Here is an 18,818-nt window from a genome sequence, read left to right on the forward strand (position 1 = left end):
CTTGAGGAGAAATGGTACTACTGTCTGCACACAAATGAATTAGAGCTGGAAATAATGGGATACTCAATGAGCATAATTTGTGTGAGTGTAATAAAAAGCCTCCATATCTAGGAAGTTGCAAGGCTGAACATTTGCACTGACTTCTATTAAGTTTTCATTATGTATTTCGGTTAAATAAAAAAATAAATAAATCACTGGTTATAAAAAACAAAACTGAGGAAAACAAATCAATAGAACAGTCCCCCAGACTGCTCTATCTGGGATGCAGTTTTTTAAGTGGATGTAAAGACTTAAAAAAAAAATGGTCTAGAATTTGCCAGAAATCAAATTAACCTAAATTTAACTAAGGTTTCATGGCTTATATTGACCCATATGTCACTCAAAGCTTCTGATTATATAGGTTCAGTGTCTGCCATCATTGTCCCACTGGATGTGTTCCTGACAGCCCTTCCCTCTTCCCTCCCAAACACGATACTGTAATAAAAAGCCTCTTCATATCTCAAGCGGCAGCCAGATGCTCGCTGGTAACTCTAAACCACCTCCTTTTACACACCAACAAGACAGAATTGACTTTAGCTTCTTGAATCCTCTGAACGCCATTTCCCTTTTTAATTTCTAACTTGCTCCACGAGCATGGATTTAAAAATAAACATTCCCCTCCTGCAGTTTTAACCACAAGCATATACAACTCACCTCTTCTTGTTAAAGACGTACAGCATTATCAATAATCCCCCAATGATGAGCAGGAAAGCAATAGGGAGCACAATTATCAAGTGCAGGAAGTTTCCATAGTTTGCTGCTGCAACCAACAAGAAAACAATTGTATCAGGCTTTCTATAAAATCTCCCTTAACAAAGAAACATTCAAAACCCAGTCAGTATATTTCCATACAGGGAAGAAATCAAAGTACTCATTTTCTTGTCTGATGTGGAAAAATGTACTCAGAAACACTCCCTGACTGCAGATGAGTGGAACAAGAAAACAGACAGTGAAAAGTATTAATTTTGTACAGAACAGTGTCTGTCTGGGGTTTGTTTTCACAAGTTATGCTTAAGGACTTATATTCCTCAGTGAACAATATGTAATTGTACACTTGCAGCGTCACCTTTTTTCCACCTTTTGATCACCTTGCAATTGCTTGTACTTATATTCAGAATATCCACACACTGCTCATTACTTCAAGTCCAGCCATCAGAAAACCAAAAAGGAAAAAAAAGCTGAGAGTTCCAGTTTTCTGTGGGTACATGTGCGCTACAACTAAATACGGAAGTTCTTGAGAGGGTCTTTGTGGATACTATGGTGGTGTTTTTCCAAAATATAAATTACTCTCATTGTCAGGACCAGCCTCACCTCATCAGGATGCTACCTTTATCAAACGTCTCTCGGAACATGCCACATGACAAAACATCTTGATTTTTAAAAAAACCTGCCAGCCTCTAACCAAATGATTTGCTTCTTGTATTATTCTGCAAATTATTTTTCAGGTTTGCCTGATTCTATGAAATAAGAGCAGTATTCAGGGTACAGGCAAGAGGCTCATATGCCCAGTTACGTAGGTAAACATCAGAAATTATTAAAAAGACAACAGTCCCCCAGTTCGACTCAGCCAACAAACATTTATCTTACATTTGGGTTGCACATAGAACGAGACTGGCTCAGTCCATGACCCATTTCCAGCTAACGAAGTGGCCTGAACTCTAGCAGAATAGTTTCCGGGGTTCAGATGAGTTAGTTTAGCTCCTCCAAGCTTCTTGTATTCCTGTCTGGAAATACATTCCCGCTTCTCCTAAAAGAAGAAAGTCATTTACAGCTCACGTTAATATCCTCACATTCCTTCATTCTTGAGAAAACAATACGGCTGCAGGATAAGCTAATTTAACTAAAAGCCCCATATGATCAGTTTTTCTTCAAACACCTTAAGGAGATACGTGGAATTCAAAACTGTCAAACTAAACAAAGGGAGGGCATGGTGGTTACTGCTGGGTGTTTGAAGTCACAGTTTCCACCTTTGGCCTGCAGCACTGCACGGAAGCATCTTAAGAAATACCCCATTTTGTGTATAAATTAGAGTTACAAGCAGTATCTCTTACCAGAGAAATGTCAAATCCTCACCTCTCCATGCTGCCCGTATTTGATTTCATACATTAGGATCAGCCCATTTGGATTTGTAGGCTCTAACCACTTCAAGTAGACGGTATTTTCCTCTTTTGCTTCCCATGCTACCGTTCCTGGAATGTTATCTGCTCCCTCTGTAAAATATTTACAAGTGATGTGAAGAGAACAACTATTACTGAAACAGGAACTTATGCAACCACTGAGGAAAACAAAAGGTTCATACTATTCTTTAGCTATCAAAGCATTGCACTAAGTGCTACTCAAAGACAGAGAGAACAAAATGCACTGGCCAGGGGCCTGTTGGAGAGATTAGCAAAGTCTGAACTACTTAATTGCCAGGAAAACAGTACGGTGTATACATCTTCACCAGTTACAGGCTCTGGGGTAGTCACTGTGCCCTATCATGTGCCTCAGAACCTGGTTATCAGGATCTGGTTCTTCCTTCCAAACACTCCACTACAGCAGAACAAAGGGTGCAGACACAGCTATTGCCACCGAACGGCTGTGAACACCTAAGATCTGACCCACCGACGTCCCTTCCCAAAAACATCCAGTCTTGGGAAACCTGACACAGTTTAAAATGGAGTCTCATTAGCAATTCAGAAATTGCTTTATCTCTATTTCATCCTTGATAATTTCACGTGTTTTACTCAAACCTCAACAGGACTATGAAGACCATTTCAAAGAAAAAAGGCCACTTCTTCAAAAATACAGTTGTTAAGTTTGGAAGAAAGCAGAATTGTTTAGCCTTTAGTTTTCAGGGCCAAGCGCTAAAAATCTGGGAACACTTATTTCCTTTTCCCTGATCTCAGAGTTTTCCTTATTTCCTTGAAACAAGCAATACTTTTTTTTGCCTTTTTTTTCCCCTGACACAGCTGGATCTGGATTATGATAAGTCTTTCCTTCCAGAAACAAAACAAAATTGCTACCATTCTGCATCAAATATTCCCAGACATCTGCTGGAGTGAGAAGCTCTTTGCTGGATGCATATGAGCTTACACTAAAATCATCTCTATTCTTCTCAGAAGAAGTACAATCTGTAAAAAGTCCCAAACATGAGTAGAGCATTCAATGCTTCCTATTTGAAGGACTCTCTAGACGCCGGGGATCGGGCACAAAGCAACACAGTGCTCCTCCTGTTTCCAGGCTGGACAAATGCATGGTCGTTCTGTGACAGAAGAAACATTTGGCAAACATTCCCACCAGCAAAAACTCTAACATCTGCAAACAGTTCAGAGCGAGCACAGCAAAACTAAACATTAGCAGAGAAATGTTCCCCTGTCTCCATTCAGCACACAGGGAACTGAAGAATAAAACCTTTTAACCCACCACCTCTGTGGGTCTCACCTAAATGGCTGAGAAACAGATTCTTTCACAAGTATCTGGATACTCCGTGCACACACTTCTACCTTTCTCCATGTCAAGGACAGACTCAGTACCTATCACTCACAGAATGATAGGGGTTGGAGGGGACCTCTGGAGATCATCTAAGTCCAACCCCCCTGCCAAAGCAGGTCCACCCAGAGCAGGTTGCACAGGAACGTGTCCAGGTGGGTTTGAATGTCTCCAGAGAAGGAGACTCCACCACCTCTCTGGGCAGCTTGTTCCAGGGCTCTGCCACCTTCAGAGTAAAGAAGTTCCTCCTCATGTTTAGACGGAACATCTTACGTTCACATTTGTGCCCATTTCCTTTTGTCCTGTCACTGGGCACCACTGAAAAAAGACTGGCCCCATCTTCTTGACACCCACCCTTTAAGTATTTATAAGCATTGATCGGATCTCCCCCTCAGTCTTCTCTTCTCCAGACTAAAAAGACCAGGCCCCCTCTCAGTATACACGAGAGATCAGTCAAGGACATTAAATTACTGTAACAAAGTTTTATATGGTTCCAATTCATTTTCTTGCGTACAATGTTTTTATTACATTCCCATGTTTTTCTAACTGGTTTTGGAGGGTTTGTCCTGCCTGAGATTGCTCTCTCTGCAGGAGATAAAGCATTATACTTGGGAGAGCGTACCTGAAGGCATAGTTCTTGCAAAGACAAAGTTGGAAGCGCTACAACCCAGTGTGTCAGCCTCATGGTTGCAGCTGTGAATATCGATGCGGTAAAGAGTAAAAGGCTGGAGATGGGAGATGACAGTTCTCTCCTTGCCATCCACTTTGGTCTCAAAGAACGGGTATTCCACCTCACTCTCCTCTGTGTCAGAAACGTTGGTGAAGTGATCTGTCCCAGTCGCGTTGTTCCTGTTTCGAGTGGCCAAAGTGGCATTTGCGATCCGGAACACGTCCCTCCGCTTCCGATCGGGTCTGTGGAACAAACAGACAGGTATAGAAAAGGTCTCATAAGAGAAACATCACTTTTCCTCAAGCTCTGTGAAAAAAAAAACCCAACCAGTAAAATATGTAACTCTACTATTACAAAGGCTAAATAAAAGAAACTGCAAAACAAGACGAAAGCTTTCTCCTAATCTGAACCTGCAACATGTCAGCACATCCTCTTACTCTCTTTTTTGGTCAGATACCAATCAAAACTCTGAAGCTCACACTGTGCCCCAAGATAAACGTCCAAACTTCTGACTTCACACAAATAAACTGAATAGCAAAAATGGCTTCACTGTTATTCAATAAACAACCTAGATTTGTATTTAATGACGCTGATGTTGATGCTTAAAATAAAAATCAGATGTTAAAGGTTGAAAAGGTTGGGGAAAACACTATTTTGAAGTTTGCTAGATTAGCAAAGCTGCCTCTCAGTAGGCTTAACTTCCTTTCCAGTTGTAACGAAATTATAAAACCTCAATATATTGCACTAAGAAACCTTGGAAGGCAGCTGGAAACCATGAACATTAACCACCACTACTGTGTGCTAATTTGTGTGTCTCTACTTCTCTCACCCAAACAAAAGCTCTGCAAAGGAACAATCTTCCTATGTGAGAAAACACAGCACTAATATTGTGTATGGCAAAGAGGTCACTGAGCAACTTTGCTTTGCTTTGCAGGCATCTGTATGGAATTTATGCAGTTAAAAACTTGAGGATTTTCAGCAACACCACTACTTCCTCAAGCCTGAGAATCTGTCGTAGCGAACAGGCCCGAGCAGCGGTACAAGTGTCAATATGAAAACACTCTCACAGACATTGGGATTGTATTAGCTGACCAACACCCGATTGCTACATAGGAGACTTGTCACCCAGTCTTGTGTCAGATCCAAAGCTGTTTTGGACAAAAGCACTAACTACAAGGGGCAAGTTGGCTTTTCCAGCTCCTGCTCTCCTGGTCTCCGATGGTCCAGGTGTGACCCCTGGAAAGCAATGCACCAGGGGAGTAAAAGAAGAACCTAAGAAGAGTCACACTACAAAACCTGTTTTGGCTTGAATCCTGTCCTCCCTGAAATCCCTTGGCCAGTGCCCGTTTAGCTCCTGGCCAGTGCAAGGGTTATCAAGGACAAAGATAAAGTCTAACACATTTCTATCAGAGAGGGAGTTACTAATCAGGCAAATAAGGCCTCCCTCAAACACACAACAGGAAGAAAGATGACTCAACAGGAGAAGTTAATTCACTGTCAAATATACTTTCTTAGTACACTCAGCCACAGAACAGCATGACGCAGAGCGAGCCAAAAACTGGCTGACTTGGTTTTTTGGCAGAGGTTGGATGAAATTAGTGTATTTTTTTTTTTTAGGAGTTCACTACAAAGTTTTCCAAAATCCTTTTACTATGTCTTGAGTAGCCGTTTTGAAGCTCTCAGATGCCACGTAATCCACAGCAGAGAAATAAATGAAGACAAGCAAAAAAAGCTTCCTAAGTTACCAAGAAATTGTTTTAAGCAACATATAAGCACGTGTCTTAACTTGTCAGTGGGGTACGAGGGAATTTCATAGGAGATGTAAGTACTTATTTATGAGATGTAAGCAAGTATTTATGAAGTTACTAAACCTACTGACCTCGCTTAGGAGTCACCTACTGCTTTAACTCAGTAGAAAGAACAAGCTTTTGAACTGCTAAAAGCACACTGGATGCCTAGAACTGATGAACATTTGTACAGATTTCGTGACAAAAGCAGTGAAAATAAAAAGTCCATTTTCAATCAGCCACAAAAGCATGTGCCAATGCAAGAACCCAAATGCATGACACTATCACTGCTTTTATGGGATGGATGGAGTTCAACTCTTTGGTGGTATCTGGAGGGATGGAGGGGATGACTACAGTGCTACCTTGCCTTTGGGGAAACAGGTAAAGAGAAAGCAACACAAAAGTTGTTGGTGAAAACTACAGTCATATGAGAAAGAGAAACAGGCCTGCTGGACAGCAAACATGATTAAAACATCAAGAGATCTGAGACCATTGCTTTGCAGTCAAGCATCTTCATGCTTTTGTGAAAGGCACAGATAAAGGCAAAAAACAAGCATCCAAGGAAGTCTATAGATAAAAATATGAAAATTCATCTGTTTTGTTAAAGGAGAGGAAGGAAGAAAAATGTAAGAGAAAAATTAAAAATAACGCTAGAAAAAATTAAATCGAAACTAAAAAGAAGAAAAAAATGTAGGTCATTTAACACAAAAGCAAACTGTTCTCATACTTTATGAAAATTTTAATGTTACTTCTCAGATCTACCTGCTACTACACACAGAGCCTGCCACATCCTGCTTATTAGAGAACCAAAAAATTTGAAGAATAACTCATCCTCCTGTAGTGGTCAACGTCTCTTCAAGATTAATCAGAGTCCTAATGTTTGAAGTCTACCTCACCAGTGCCAGTAACACATATGGGGTCATCCAGAAGTTGCACAGAAGATGAGATTAACAGGCTTTTTAAACAACCTTAAGACCATCCAGTCCAGTATTTTCGTGCTGTCTCTCCTTCACAATATCCTGGAGACAGATAGAACACTGGAAACACTACTATTGAGGCTTGCATTAACACATTAATTAACTTCTCCCATGGGAAAAAGGACCAAAAAAAAAGACAGCAGTAACGAGCTGCTTAGATTTGTCCCATGTAATGTCTCACTAGCTCAATCTTTAATTTCTCTGACACACAGTCTCTTTAAAGTTGCTTAGCTATGCAGGTATTTCTGAGCATTGTACCTTATCTGCCCTTGCTGTTACAAAACACACCCTTATAACAGTTTACTTAAGAAAAATGGGAAATGGACGAGCTTTCAGGAAATTCTTTGTGAACTGGTCAGTTTATTTGTTACTGTCTGAGTTCAAGGTTCAGAGTTTCCTTTACAGGGAGAAATGCAAGAAAGCTTGGGAGAAGATAACACATTTTAAGTGACAGAGCTTTGGTGAAATAAAAAAATAAAATTAATTTTTTAAAAAATTAAAATAATAAAAAAAAAATTAAAAGCCTGTCAGAAGGCCTTGCTGTGCTATTTCATAAAGTCCAAAATCATATCACAGTTACAAAATTTCACATTGCTCAGGAATTACATCCCGGCCAGTCACAGTGGCTGTTAATTCTCTGTACCTCATCTTTGCTGCTGGTTCTCATCATCAGTAGGGAAACACAGCACAAGTTCAACCACCAACGCTAAATGTGACTCTAACACAGTTCAGATACAATACCTAGCATTTCCAAACAGAGGCAGTATTTAGTTCCTCATTTTTTGGATGAAGCGAGGAAGCTCCGCACACATCACAGTCCCAACCCCAAACAACTCAATTCAACAGATCCTTCAATAAAGGGTCCAAAAATCACAATGGAGAGTGAAATTAACCAGTTTTAATGAGCAGCAAAGCCACATTTTCAAGTTCTCAAGCACAAGACTTCACCATAAATTTCAGCTGCCAAAGACAATGAGATAACACGCACGATTGAAATCTGATTGCTTATAGACAGACTGTAAGGTAACAGCTCTACACTGTGTGCTAGGCCCCGGGATCCAATTAACTAAAGTAAGAGCAGCTTACATGAAGGATAAATTGGAAACTCAAGGATGAAAATCACCAATTAATTCAGTAGTATCTACTCTATGTTGCAGCATAAAATCGTTACTATTCCACTTAATGTGTAAGCACTAGTGTTTATCATGGAAGCGTGGGCATATTTAATACTTCTCTGCAGCACAGACCCAGGAAACCAATATGCCCTTTGCAATTAGCACAGTGAGAAAGGAAGACCAGTTTCAATTCTGCGAGGTGACTATGCCCTCAATTTCAAAGGCAAATAAATCTTCAGATTGGAAACATAAGCACTTAAATGGCTATTTAGAGAAAGATTCCATCTGAAACCCTTTGTCTGCCACATGTTGCTCTTCTCCAAAACCCTTATAGACAAAGAGCTCCTCAAGTGACTCTTGACTCTGAAAGGAAACCATCACTGAAGTCCTTGAATGATACAGGTAAGAACCCTTACTATTAGATAAAATTGAGAGAAAGAGACAAAAATTAGCAAATCAGAGATACTACAAAGTAAGGCTGCACATTGTCTCACAAAAGGAAGGGCAATGTTTATGTGTTTCAGGTGTTTCCTCCACTTTCATGTCCAAGAAGTGCAAGTTCTAGGAAGAGTTAAGAAATTAAATTATTAGCCCCACTTGCAAAGAGAAAGCGTCAAAAATCCATTACCTGGGGACAAAGATGGAGTTGTGAAGGAAGTTCTCAAAGACTTTCCGGTACTCTGCTTCCTCCTTCTCAGCTTGCTTCTCTGCCTCTGTCTTGGGACAAGCACAACAAGGTCCTTTTTCTCCCCCACAGCCCTCTGGCTTGGTGGGTTCAGTAGCTTCTTCTGTATCAATGGTCCCATCAGCATACCTTCGAATCGGGACTTTATCTTAAAAGAAAAGAACAGAGGGGGCTCGTTTCTTTTGTCTCAACATTACGAATCCAGCAACAAGCCATGTTTACCCATTCCCTTCTACCTGCTGTAATTCATAAAAGAGCTGTGAAGCAGGGCATAGGTTTAGCATTCCTACCTTTGGAGCAGTAATTGTGTCTGTAAAGGTAGCTGTCCTGAGGTTGCTGCTGCCACCGTACAATGTAGTATGAGAGGTTGCCGTTGGGAAGAGAGGGAGGATTCCATTTCACAATCAGCTGGGATGAGGAGTTGGACGCTGAAATAACATCCAAGGGAATGGATGGCACTAGAAGAGGAAAAAAATACAAGGCAGCATTTAAATCTAGAGCATTCTACAGCCTATGTCAATGAAAGCTTTCAAAGCAAATCCCAATCCATTTCTATACTGGAAGAAAATATGGCATCCTATTTCAAATAAAATATTTCCTACTTATGCCCCACTAACAACAGTTATTAAGGGTTCCAATGTAACCACCTACAGTCCCAACCTGAAGTTGTACTTAATTTGACCCTCACCAGTGGAACAAAGTCTGAAATCCTAACTCCAAAAAACTCCCACAGCTCTCAATGAAAACAATGTCCGAACAACCACAGAGTTTTAATTCAAATGTTAATGCTGCTTTCAAAGTTACTGAAACTTTTTAGCATTATCCACATCATCCGCACATAAATTCAATTTCTGTATTAACAATAGAACTTGCATAATAATACAACAAGCGTAACTGTAGCGTTATCAACCTCTTACCCAAGAGCCCTTGTCTCACCTGCAGCATTGGTTCGTATATATACAATTTCACTTTTTGCTCCATGAATATGATGGTTTTCCATCATTGTGAGGGTAACAGCCTTGACATAAATGGCGTATTGAGTCCAAGGTTTCAATCCCTGCAGTAGGATTCCAGGATTGTTCTCTTTGTTCGGTGGCAGGTCAACATCGACCATGTTCCAGCTATTGGAGCCACATGCATCTTGCCCATCGTACTCTGTCACGTTTTTGAATGGCCTGAAATATTAAAACGAAAAATTAGTGTAAAATATTTATTTTCTCCCCAAAATTGTCATATACTCATGAGTGCCTCACTTCAGCATTGCTCAATGAAACAAACACAGCTTTATTTGTTTTCCACAGCAGAATAAAACAGCATAAAATTTGTATTTATTTCCAAGCTACAAAATTCAGAGTTCAGCTTTAGCTGCAGGTCTTATCTTCAGTCACCAGCAATAAGGTGACATTCTCCAAGAAAACACTAAATTTATAGGGTCTTTGTATCCAAAACAGACAGTGAAATGCTTCAGACATATCTAGATTTTAGCTAACCCTATATGAAACAGAAGCAACTCAAAACTGATAGCGGCTGAGCTTTTTACCATGAAGAACCTAGACTTCCATGACTGACTTTGATCAGCCCAACAGGCTTTTTTCTCCCCCTTTTACTTCCACACAACACAAACACACTTATATAGTCATATAGTTCTCCTTTTCCCAAGTTGCAACACTGGTGCAAGAGCATAGAGTACCATTCTTGTTATTAATTACTATGGACTCATCAACACTATGGTTATTGCATCACAATACACTGTCACAGGGATATTCTTTTTTAAGTGATGCTGGCCATCAACAGTTTGTGCTCTGTGTCTCACACCCCTGCTCCATATGTCATTAGCAGAATTCTGAACCCCCCTTACACCCCCCCAAACTGCTTGGAGAGTTATTAGTGTACTCATTTGTATTTCTATTTTACATCTGAGACACTGCAAGGATGTACAACGGCAGAGACACCTCCCAAGCAATTAGGATCTCTCCAGCAATTGCCCCACTCCATTATCAAGAGATACTGATGCTGACTAAGGACTAAGGACTTTGCTGACTAACTTTTCTCACCATTAAACCGAAAGCCAGAACAGAATTGTCTGCTAGCTCTTGGACTGACCCCATTAGTCTCCGAGGACATCTACTTACGCTTCTTTGTAGTAAACAGTGAAGCTAATGAGATCTCTGTAATCTGGAGGGCGATACCGTTCCCATGTTAGTTTAATCCGATTCTTGAGCGTGGTGTTGGAAACAAAATGCAGAATGTGGCTTTCACCTGCCATACAGAAAGACAAGACATGACAGAGTTAGCACCACATTTTCTTAATATCAGTTTTACCTAATTAGCCTTTCCAGTAATGCCTATGATGCCACACAATACAAACAGCCTTTGTCTTCATAGAGCTTCCTATTTCATCCTAATACATCTGGGTGCTTAAGGGTAAGCAGTGACCTTGGCAGTCATTCTAGAATATTTTGGAGCTACTTGTTACTATCTTTTCTGAAGCAGATATTTTACTGCATCATCAGAAAGCTCTTGAAAGCTACTTCAGACTGTCCCTGAGCAAGGAATGGAAATTCTGTTTATTCACAAGGCTGGTTTAGAAACACTAAATTAATCATCCAACTCGAATGGACACACAGAGCAGTAACTGGCCTCTGTGTTCTCACTTTCCAGGACAACTTTTGACAACTACAATTTGTTTTTCTGGGGAACGGACAACATGGAAAGGACGAAGGAGTTTACATTCTTGTTCATGAGAGGCTGGACCAAGAACTCCAAAACTCAGTTCATATACGGCACAACCATTTGATGGCAGCAGCTTCCAGCTACTCTTCTGAAAAGAGCTGGATGGAAGCCGGCAGCTTTCAAATGAATGGCTTCCCACTACCAATTCACTGAGCTCTCCAATCCAAAACAAAATAGCATTTTAAAAAACTTAATTCTTGGATGGAGAAATTGTGTTCAAAGTGTCAACTGTGAGTTAGTTTCTAATGTTCCATAGAAGTCTCTGAAAATAAAGGGGGTTTCACCCTCATGTACACTGGCACTATTGGTGCTATCTTTTCAAAGGCAGTTGAGCTTTTGTTGATTCTTTTCCCCTTCTCAGAGTCAGAAAGCTTTCTGTAATGGTTTTTTAAAAAAAACAGGCAGCGGCTGGCACTAGCCTCAGTAGTAGTAAGGACTGGCTGTGTGTCTGTAACTCCTCCAGGACTGCAAGCCTTTGCTCTATTGAATGTGCAAAGAATGGAGTGTGCTTACAACAAGGATCTATGCCATCTGCGTTTATGCATCACGCCTAAAGAGACATTCAGCAGAGTACGTGTCCCAGTTTTGTAAACACCATCCAGAACAAGGGGACTCGACTTATACACAAGATCCATTTTAATTTACTCGGCTCCAAGAACACCACAAAAAGACTGAAGAAAAACGTGTAGTCGGTTCTAAGAGTTTGAGTACAAGGTCAGATTCCTAAGTGTTCTGTCATCTTAATCCTAGATGAGAGATTGCTTTTAAATGCATTGGTTACACCTGGAGACGTGACGTGAAGATCACTGAAGCCAGAAGAAGACTTTCCAGTAACTTTGACCATCGAAGGATCCAAAATAAAGCGAAGAGACACTGAAGTTTAGGAATACTCTAGAACACTAAAAACTGTTCTCAACTCAAAAGGAAATAATTTGAAAATAAAGCACACATAATTGAGTTTACAGCAAGCATTTCTAGCAACAAGGTACAATATTCAGCAGGAGACAAAGAAACTTGAAAATAAACAGAAACTGTTTTGGTATCTATGGAATTGTTATTCAGCAGCTTCCTTATTATAATTAAAGAGCAGATATCCGAGAGACGAAAATACCTATAATGATGCACATTTGTAAAGAAAACAGAGAGACTACTCCTCTTTGGATATACCAGAACACTAGGTTTTATTTCTCAGTTCCCAAGTTTGCTCCTATTGTTATATGATGTTGCTGTCACAAAAAAAGGTTATTTGGAAAGCAGTCATCTTCATCAAATGGTTTTTACAGATGAGATAGTGACTATGTGACCACATAATTTTCCACACATGTGAACATACTTTCACAGCCACATTTCAAAATCTGAACAACTGGAAGCTTAGTATAATTTCTAAACCCCAAATACTGTAATGGTCAACAATGCGGCAGTGTGTTGGAGGGTTTTTTTGGTGACATCCTCCTATGCACTTTGCCTCGAGGTATTTTGTGTGTGTTTGTATACTTACAAGAGGCTCTCTCCCCATTGTTCCTTGGATTTATGTCTCCTTTGCTCTGTCGTCCCTTGGTTCCTGAAACTTCCTCCATCCGGTAAATCTCAGACACGCACAGTTTAGGATTAAATGCAAAATACATTTTCCCCTCCTTGATCGTCAAGTTGTGATGGTTCCAGTCCCACAGCTGCTGAAGATTGTGGTTGTCAAGCACGTAGAAGGAATAATTCCTAGAAAGAAGTTTTTGAGGGAAAAATATTAGTTTTAATTCATAGCCAATTCCAACCAAGAATACCTTAACATAAGCAAACTTTAAAACACTATGTTTCCTCTTATTACTTTAAATTGGTCTTCAGCAGAGTAAAGGATTTCCTTCTCTCACACGGAGCAAGTTTTCCCTGAATGCTCATTCAGTCAGAGGGCAGGGAAATGACTGTAACACAGGACTCCAAGGCTGACACCACACCATGTAAAGCCCACTCCAACATGTGTTTTAATAATTGCATAGAAGCTACTATGAGGAATATAAATCCATGTCCTCTGAGCAGCAGGTCTCTACGCTGGATTTTCAATTTTGTGGCAAAGAGGAAGCAATAACCTCACATACCTTATGGGAGGAAAAGCATGGTGCGGCTCTGACAAAATAAAATCATGAGCGCAGACGTCTTGCTTGTGTGTACAAAAACAACTGTAAGACTTTGCACAGTGAGGTTTCCTTGCCTCTGTCTTAGTTTACCTCTTGGCCCAATAAAGATTTCCCGTGTTGTGCCAAGTACAGTCATGCCTATACATCAAAACCTGGCAGTAAACAGTTGCCCTGACTGCACAGCACAGGATCCACACTTCAGAGTGAGTGCAGAACTAACAACGCAGGCAGCAGAACGTGCTGAGCCCATTCCCTAAGCACAGCAGTGGAATAAGATGAACATCTTTCATTTCCACAGACACTACATGCAAAATTGTGTGTGTAAATCCTATGATATATTAAGAAATTCCTGGTACCACTCGATTGTGCTGAATTGGAAAAAAAAAACACCCAGGTGCAGCAAAAGCAAGATTATAGGCTCTGCTTCAGCAGCAAGAAAACACCTGCAAAGACATTTATATTTTGGGATCATAGGGATAACAATGCACAATTGGGAAATGAGTGAAAGGTCTGTGTAGCTGGATGAACCTAAATCAAAGCAACCCATCATGGCAGCATGTATTACACTCCTCTGGGCAAAGTCCCACCAACATCATCACGTACATCAATGTAAAATCCATTATTAACACAAGGAAGCCTTGAACCCTCTGCAAGCCATTTAGCATCGGTTAGCCCACGGCAACTCAGGTAAACTAGGCTTTCTACAAATCCTTAAACCGCCCTCAGAATTTCTGGAGGGTAACATGGCAGACAAACCATGGGGCTCATAAAAAGCTGACATCACCTACTTAATTTTAAATTTTGCATTAATTCCTCCCTTACCCAACCTGAAGTGAAAACTGTGCATTCCGGTTGCAATCTGTGCAGACCACGGTTGCAGTTTCTTTTAACATACCAAAATGCTGAGTGTATTTTCAGAACGATGTGAAAAAGAAGTGGTTTCTCCTATTCCCCACTGTCTCCTAATTATCCAGGACTCGATTGCTAATGAAGTCGGTATATCTGGTACCGCTTCAGACGGATGTTGACAAGAATGTGCTTGGTTGATGAGGGAGAACATACGTGTTTGTGCTTTAAATGCGTCTTGCCAGGACAGAACAAGGATGATAAATTGCATGTGGGATTTGACAGACATCACCAAAAATCTGTGTTTCTTTGAGACACCTACTACTCTGTTACAGATGACTAAAATCCCTGCAGCTCCCTGTGCACTGCTGAAAAGATGACACTTCACCATAATTAGCCACGTGATTAAGTGATGGCAACTAAGCCTTTCAGGAAAGAACCAAAAACCTGGACTCAGATTGATCACAATAAACAGAGGTGTGGCTTCAATGACTACAGAAACCATCTTGAATTTAAATATTTAATAACAGCCTAGCCTGTCTCCTGCTCACAACGGTGGCAATTACGCTTTAGACACTAGAGATAATTCTTGCATTAAAGCAACGTGGCTGAGCTTTCAAGAGCAGGAATAAATGAGGCAAATCAAGCACACACTGGTGTTTTCCACAACTGCACAGTGCCTGGGCCAGAGCTGGGAGTTACCATGGCTCATACGTTAAAGCCATCTGCACGAGTTGGAGCAGCCATCTGAGGCAAGGCAAACGGGTCCTAAGGGTTCCTATCTACGCTGAAAGTATAAATTAGTGGAAGTTATTCCAGCAACATTCGAAGCACTAGGGAAACCACGTTTGGAGGGCTATATATAGCCTGGGTCACAGGAGGGGTGCAGCACTGCATGGCTTGAAAGGTGGTGCGAAGGGCAACTGGAGTGCACTTAAGGCTTATGTTAAAAATAAAAGTTGTAAAAAGATTATGTCAGACTGGCTCTAACAGCCGTGGAGAAAAAAATAATCAGGATGCCAAGGAAGACAGCATGTAAAGAATAAAAGATTCACTGTAGGAAAACAAAGCGCTGCCAATCAAACCCTAGAGACAGTAACTGCAGGAATGACTGGAGATTATGACCCGAAGGATGGGCTAAACCTCTGAACAGGAGTACATCTGGGCACATCTGGTCCCAGGCTTGCCATGAAATGCCTCAAGGGGACCTGCAGAACCCATGCACTCCCACAGGACAGAATTCCCACAACATGATGTGCATCCCCAACTGCAGAGCACCCACAGCCACTTAATTACTGACTGCATACATTAGAACTGTGCTTCACGCTGTTATCTGCACGCAATGCCACATCTGTGCTCATTCACCCTTCATAAAGCTGAGAGGCAGAACACGAGATCCAAACCAAAAGGAGACGGGTGTGATGGAAATGTTTCAACAAGCTTTCAATCATGCTTTATCCCCCTCCATAGCACAGGGGACCCAAAAACCTCCTGAAAGGGGTAATGACCAGATAAGCACACTGTTAATGAGAGAGCAATGCACGATCTGTAAAGGCAAGTGACTTGCACCAAAAAAGGAATGAGAACTGGCAGAGGACTGTGAATGAGAGCAGTGGATGAGCTGGCTACAGAAGACCACCAGCAGAGGTGTATGGCAGACTGACTACCCTGGGACAAGAGGAGCAACCCCGCAGGATATACAGAAGAGAAGATGTTCATCTCGCAGTGCTGCAACGATGAGAAAGACAGAAAATCCCACTAGACCAGCTGGGACATCAACCAATAAGAGACAGGAGAAAAGGAAAGCCCTTGCTGCTTTACATACACAAAACATGCTGCACGATAGCTATAAATTATTAACATGGTATATGTTCTACACCTGTATCACGGCATGACCCTGATCCCTGATGAGGAGCTGACAACAGTCAAACATATACAGCCCAGCACCATGACAGAGAATAATATGGGGGACAATACTTCAACAAAATACTCCGTTGGATGGTCTCTCCTTAAACAAGTTCCTTCTGCAGCATTTTTCCACAAGCCTGAACTTTATCAAATTTCCAAAACATTGCTAATGCTGGCATATTGCATATAGTAATATATGATAATATACTAACCCGTGGACTTGGAAGTAACGCACCTTACTAATGCTAAAGTTCAGTGTTTCCTTGTCCTGTTTGGAAAGGTAAACTGATGAGCGTCTTAAACCCCCCCCCCAAATCCAGCCTCACACTTCAATGTACAAACTCCTCAACTCATTTTTTGAAATTTCACTTAAACACGGACTCTCCTTAAAACAAAACCGAAGCTGAGGAGCACTCACTCCCCCCATGGGAGCCCACCACTGCAGCCATGCTCACCACCCGTGTTCACCACCAGCCTGGAGGACATTACTCATTCCTACAACACTCTCACACACAGGGTGTCCACTTTGCTGAAATTCTCTGGCTAAAAGAAGCCTTGCTGTCCTCATGCCAACTGCCTGAATTCTCCGTAATCTGACAATAATGATCCCAGGAAAACAAACTGTAGAGTCTTCAGTGAGGAGCCACGCAACAGCCGCAGATCCCATTCACACCTTCCAACAAGCCTGACAGCTACGGATGCCTCCGCTTCAAAATGATGGAGTAAACGGGGGGGGTTGTTTTGCTTTTATAGAGACTGTCCCCAATTTACCGCAGGAGTTGAAACACAAGGTCAGCAGCTGGTCAGTGCCGCAAGAGGAACTCTGCCTCAGCCACCGTCTCCTCACTTGGCTCCTGAAGGCCACAAACTCCTCATTTTCCAAGTCCCCAACCTGGAGAGGCTTTGAGGAGTGCTGCCCACACGCCATCCATCAGGACGGCAGCTGCAGCCGATGACAGCAAACACCCAGCGCCCCGGCAGAGGACACAGGGCACTGGCAGAGCCAAGAATTAAAACCCTGCCACAGACACCGAGACCCCACAGCACATCTCCATCTCAGCATCCCTATTTGCAAAGAGAATTGGGTTTTTTTCTTGCCATGGGAGCACATTCTCCAAGGACACAGTGTTCAAAAGAGACAATGAATACTCTGAAAACAAACAAATTCCCTCTAACTTTCTATTTTCTGGTATAAGCAAGGCAGGCATCAGCAACTGTGGAAGGAAGAAATACTGAAGTACTGTTTTGTTAGTCCGGTTCAATATAAAAAAAAGGGGGAAGGGGGGGGATGGTGGTGGGGCCAGTTGTGTAATGAACAACTATCCTAATGGGTCTCAAGTTAACCTCCCTCTCACCCCCCAGGGCAACACGGGCATAAACAGCTATTGTTCCAGCAGCTCGGGACTTCCCAGGTTAAGACCCCGCTCCCTGTTGTTCATAACTGCCAAAGTTCAAGCTCAGTTCTTCCTTACCAGGTGCCTACTTCCACCTTAGTATTTTTGGAAACGTTACTTAATTTGGGCCTCGCCACAGTCTATGCTGGGCATTTTCCAAGCAAAGAGCCTGCCCCTGACCCAAGGTATGTAACTGCAGTCATTTCCTAGCACGGGTGAATTTTAGCACAAGTAGCTCTTTACTCTCTATCTGTTTTACCTCTCCCACTCAGCCCCATTTTCCTCTTCAAAGCTGCACCGTTTACTCCTCTATTTGGGAAATCGATTTAAAAACCTGCCATTTCCCTTCATATCAGCTCTTCTTGCCGACACACAAACACAGTTACCACTCGAAACAGAAAGCTGAACTCAAATTTAAAGAGAGCGAGGGAGAGAGGGGGAGAGAAGAAAAGACAAATTGATAATTGGAGTATCTGTGAGAGCACGCCACATCCTCAGTGGGCTGAATGAGCCTTGTGCTCGGCAAAGTGACAAGCCTCTAGGATTTGCAATTAGAAACAAGCTTTTCGTAGAGCCAATGTTCTTACTGAAAAAGACAGTGTGCTTTTCAAGTGCAGGATGAAGAGCTGCCCTTTAACTCGCTCTGTCAGATGGTGGAATTTTAAGAATTTAAGGCTGACCAAAGACTAGCCTGAGAGAAAGAGGGAGGTTGTGAAGAATCCCTCATGCTGTAACTTTATCCTGTCGGGCCAGATAAATCAGACATAAGCAACCTTTCCCATGACCCTCCCACCACCTTTTCTTATACAATTTCCCCAAATTCTTCATTTAATAGTTCTATCATTACTGAGGAAGACTTATTTCTCCCAGAGAACACTGGTTTAGAACGCTAGTTGGACTAGATGGTCTCCAGAGGTCCCTTCCAACCCTGTATCATTCTGTGATTCTGTTTAAGCTTGGGATGGCTATTTGATTGAGGAAGAGAAAGAGCAAGGCAGTTTGCTGAAGGACCATCACCAGACCTCAGCACTGCAAGTTCTGTGGAGATAAAAACTTTTCTCTTG

The 18,818-nt window shown here is 41.7% G+C and overlaps 1 protein-coding gene across 1 annotated transcript in view; it reads right to left on the reverse strand.

Moving 5' to 3' along the window:
- IGF1R (insulin like growth factor 1 receptor) overlaps positions 1–18,818 on the reverse strand; it is a 151,994-nt gene that overhangs the window by 18,665 nt on the left and 114,511 nt on the right. Inside the window, exons 6-14 of the mRNA XM_014944315.1 lie at positions 12,976–13,190; positions 10,877–11,003; positions 9,681–9,919; positions 9,035–9,202; positions 8,688–8,892; positions 4,133–4,422; positions 2,113–2,249; positions 1,627–1,786; positions 694–799 (exon numbers count right to left, since the gene is read on the reverse strand). Of these exons, the coding sequence (XP_014799801.1) occupies positions 694–799; positions 1,627–1,786; positions 2,113–2,249; positions 4,133–4,422; positions 8,688–8,892; positions 9,035–9,202; positions 9,681–9,919; positions 10,877–11,003; positions 12,976–13,190 (1,647 nt within the window). The remainder of the gene's footprint in view (positions 1–693; positions 800–1,626; positions 1,787–2,112; positions 2,250–4,132; positions 4,423–8,687; positions 8,893–9,034; positions 9,203–9,680; positions 9,920–10,876; positions 11,004–12,975; positions 13,191–18,818) is intronic.

Source organism: Calidris pugnax, unplaced genomic scaffold (assembly GCF_001431845.1).
Source record: "Calidris pugnax isolate Ruff unplaced genomic scaffold, ASM143184v1 scaffold70, whole genome shotgun sequence".
NCBI lineage: Eukaryota > Metazoa > Chordata > Aves > Charadriiformes > Scolopacidae > Calidris > Calidris pugnax.